The following is a 4,151-nucleotide window of genomic DNA, read 5'->3' as shown; positions in this document are numbered from 1 at the left end:
GGGATGAAGATGATGACGAAGAAGATTCCATCTTTTACTTATCACACTTATATAAGCTTATGTTTGAAATAGAGAGTAAAATGGTTGTTTAATATTATTGGAGACTAACTATTTATTTACACGTGGTTAAAAAAATTCAATTTAATTGTAAGCTAATGTTTTTTTGGAAACAACAAACGAATTAAGTGGAAGCCTACTCGCAGTATTTCAACGAGCACACCGAGTTCGAGCTCCTTTATAGGGCAAACTCAGGCCCCATAAGGATTTCCAGGGAAAATTGCCCACATGTGGAACCACTAGAGATAGTTTAAGAGAATCGAACTTTCAACCTCACGCGCTACATGAGTATGAAACCAGGTGCATCAACCCAGCTAGGTTGGACATTGGGATTAATGCTATATATAGGATCTCCGAATCATGGGACCATCTTGGGGGCGTGGTGCTCACAAAGGGGCCTTTGGGACGCACCCGCCGTGTGGGTCACCATAACACATTGTCTTACCATTGTATGAGAATTAAAAACGGCATGTCTTTTAAAGTATTTATTAGTAAAAAAGTATATATGCCCTATCGTATTATCACTGTCACAATTTTAATATACTTCATAAAAATTCCAAAATATTATATAATTATTCATTTTCATAAGCTTCTTCGTACTTAAACTACAAACTATATAACCCATTTAATCACTAGTTTGTGTGATCCCGAAAGTACCAACAAAGGTTAGGGGCTTGATCGACCAAAAAAATGTTGCATGACTCATCCTCAACATTACTTACTAAATACGGATCTGATTGTTCTTGATATGTCCTTGCAGGATCTATATGTTCTGCGTGATTTGAATTCGTAGCTGACGATGAACAAATAGAAGAGAGCCCAAAAGTAGCTATATTTAGCAAAGAACTTCCATTAGCGTTGCTAACATTCATGTTTTCTTCGTTTAAAACCCCACTTGAATCACTATCAGAAAATCCATCTTTTAAGTCTAGTAATATTCGAGTTTTTTCATAGTTTAAACTTGTGTATACTTCATGATTTGTATTCGTCGGATCAGATCCCAAGAACAAAATATTTTCTCTGTCCTCGAACTCATCATTTCTTTCGGTTGTTTCCTCGTGAAGCTTTGCTTTTAGCTCTACCAACTGCAAAAACATGCAAGAAATGAGATCGATGTTTATAAATGAGGTTTCAAAGTTTAAATCAATATTTATGATAAACAAGTTACATAATTAATTCTAATACAATTTTCTTTTATTAATTACAAAATAAGTTAGAGTAATTTTCATGATAAATATTAATTATCTGTTTTAACTTATAAACAATTTCATTCGTAAATATTTTTAAGGTTAAATATAATTATATTTCAGATTGTTAATTTTATATAATAAGATAGTTTTTTAAATGAAAATATACAATTACAAACGAATTATACAATCACTTTTTATTTTAACACAAAATCTAAAATGGATCCGGCCTTGATGTGATTTTCAACTTTACAGCATATAATTCAAAAAAATATTTAAAAAAAAAAGTATGAAAATAAAGATTTGTGAGAGTGATTAAATTACCTCATTGATTATGGTTTCTTTCTCTTGCTCAAGCTTATGATAATTATGCTTAAGAGCATCATAATTAGACTTAAGAAGATTGTAGTCTCTCTCCAACTGCTTTGTCTTCCACCGTGCACGGCGGTTCTGGAACCAAATCGCCACCTGCCGTGGTTGCAAACCCAAATCTTGCGCCACTTTCACTTTCCTTTCTGGGTCAAGTTTGTTATCGACTTCAAATATTTTCTCCAACGATTTCACTTGATGATTACTTAATCTTCTCTTTTTGTCACTAAATTGTCCTGTTTCTTCTCCACCGTAATCTTCACCATCGCCGCGGCCACTTCCACTGCCACTGCCGTCTACCATTGACTGAAATTCTCCATTGTAAAGGCAGTCTTCTTCTGCTTTCATCTCCCCTGAGTCATGAACAAGAGAAGAACATTATTTTTTAACTAAAAAAACTCTAGCTCTGACTATTTTAAGCTCAATCTATCCACCTTTCAAAAGTAAAATTCAGCAAAGAATATTTGGTTTAAGCTAAAGATCAATGATAATTTCAACTTAAGAACATAACAAGGTCAACAAGGTAAATTTGTTTCAAAAGATTTTCGAATATCAAAGAAATCTTCTGGAATTTCCAAACTCAAATTTGACACCTTATGATAAGATATGGAATTATGGTTTCTTGAAATTCAAATTCAGAAAGAAAAAGAAAAGAGACTGTAAAATTGAAGATCTTTCTGAATATAAAATATGAGAAATGTTAAATAACTGCATAAAGATGATGCAGAAGACTATTCCTTTTACAAAAGCACAAGAAAATTGACGTATCAAGAGCAAGGTGTAACTTTTAATGCATGAATCATGATATACAAGTAAGTAACGCACAAATGCTCTGGATTATTCTATTAAATTATGCAAGTAACAATCTACCATTGATGAATACCTTCAAGTGGGTGTGAGAGAAAATGAGTCAATGAATCAGAGCAACTGAAGTTCCTCTTCATAACTTTGAAGAAATTGAAGGAAAATCAAGAATATTGTTTTGTGGGTCTTTGAGATAAAAATAAAAATCTTGAAACTGACGAATGGAGAAAGGAGAGAAGGGAAAATTAATTTTGTTGTTGTGTCTTTCTCAAAATCTGAGTGAGTTTTATACAACCAAGCAGAAGAAGCTGTGTATGAACAAGTTGTGGGGTGGGGTGTCATTCACTGGCCTTTTCTTATAAGAAACATAAATAAAAATTAAAAAATATTTTTTTTGAAAAGAAATTATATATCCTCCAAAACGTCTTTTCATAAACGATTTTACAAACATATAACAATATTATAGATATTTATATACGGGTTCTAAAAATTTGTAGGTACCGTAAAATTATAAGTTTTGAAAAAATTTTAAAAAAATAAATATTTATTAAATGACTTAAAAAGCTAAGATGTTTTTTGGTTTGTATACATCGAATTACTAATTTTTCTTTTATTTATTTATTTATTTTTTGTATCTACCTATGAAATTTGTTATATTGTTCACAATCAATTTGTATGACCGTTTGGTGGGGGTTTAGCCGGTGTCCGACATTATTTACAGTTCCAATGAGACTCCGGTCATCATTTCCGACATTTTTTCGACGAAACATGATCTTATCACGAGATGGTTTTTATCGGTCTATTGTTTTTCTTGTTTGTGTGTGTATCTATTCATTTGATAAAAAAAAACCCAGAAGTTCTCATGTATTCATCTACAAAAATTGAGTTCATGTGTTCCCATGTTGAAGTTCATGTGTGTATATATGTATTCATCTGTAAAATCAAATCTCAGAAGTTCATGTATTCATTTGTAGACACATGAAAAACCCTAAATTGAAATCTAGAAATCGAATATCATGAACTATAGCGGGAATTGGTTGAGTGCAAGAAAGGAGAATCTTTATTACCTCAACAATTTGTTGAATGAATTGCAACTTATCAAGAAACGCAACTTATGTTCTCTTGTTGAAGATCGCGAAGCGTGTATGAACATCAAGAAGAGCTTAAAGAAGATGATGAAGGAACTAAAAGATAGATATGGCTTTGTTTATCCAAGGATATTGGTTTGTTTATCCAATTAACCTACATAAAACGATGACTACAGAAAATACATTTTTTTAGGATCTTGAAATGTCACTAAAAGAAAAAGTTGATTTTGCTAACGAAGGAATCCGTTGCAAAAAACTGAAATTTCATTGCAAAATTCAAATAGCGGTAGAATTTTAAACGACCCATTTTCGTCCCTAAAAACCCCGTAGCGAGGGTTTGCAATGGAAACAACAATTCCGTCGCAAATGTGACAACGGAATGAAATATGTTGTATATGTTATCCTGTCATGTATTCTGTAATAGGATTCCATTGTGAATTATGTAGTAGTTCTTCCGTCACAAATACCATTGTAGTGGATCCGTAACAAATTATGTGGTGATGAATCCCTAGCAACATTTGTGGTGATTAATCCCTAGCAAAATCAATGGTGATAAATCCCTAGCTAATTCTGTTATGATGAATCCCTAACAAAATCCATGGTGATGAATCCTTAGCTAAATCCATTGTGTTGAATCCCTAGAAAA

At 32.3% G+C, this 4,151-nt stretch overlaps 1 protein-coding gene across 1 annotated transcript; it reads right to left on the bottom strand.

The window, feature by feature from the left end:
* Positions 1-575: 575 nt before the first annotated feature.
* On the bottom strand, positions 576-2,744 carry LOC145139195 (homeobox-leucine zipper protein ATHB-16-like). Its single transcript, XM_079073107.1, has 3 exons — positions 2,497-2,744; positions 1,569-1,966; positions 576-1,142 (listed from the first exon to the last, which is right to left on the bottom strand). Exons 1-3 carry the CDS (start codon positions 2,555-2,557, stop codon positions 690-692), a joined length of 912 nt encoding a protein of 303 aa, XP_078929233.1. The 5' UTR covers positions 2,558-2,744; the 3' UTR covers positions 576-689.
* Positions 2,745-4,151: the final 1,407 nt, after the last annotated feature.

Source organism: Lactuca virosa, chromosome 9 (assembly GCF_052849685.1).
Source record: "Lactuca virosa cultivar CGN04683 chromosome 9, Lactuca_virosa_CGN04683_v6, whole genome shotgun sequence".
In the NCBI taxonomy this organism is placed as follows: domain Eukaryota; kingdom Viridiplantae; phylum Streptophyta; class Magnoliopsida; order Asterales; family Asteraceae; genus Lactuca; species Lactuca virosa.
The sequence above is the reverse complement of the archived record's forward strand: the minus strand, read 5'-3'. Positions and strand labels throughout refer to the sequence as shown.

Coding starts and splice junctions, on each gene's coding strand:
- LOC145139195 (XM_079073107.1), bottom strand. CDS start 2,557: ATGAAGAGGAACTTCAGTTGCTCTGATTCATTGACTCATTTTCTCTCA. Junction 1,967..2,496: donor TCTCTCACACCCACTTGAAG/GTATTCATCAAT, acceptor TTCATGACTCAG/GGGAGATGAAAGCAGAAGAA. Junction 1,143..1,568: donor AAGAAACCATAATCAATGAG/GTAATTTAATCA, acceptor ATGTTTTTGCAG/TTGGTAGAGCTAAAAGCAAA.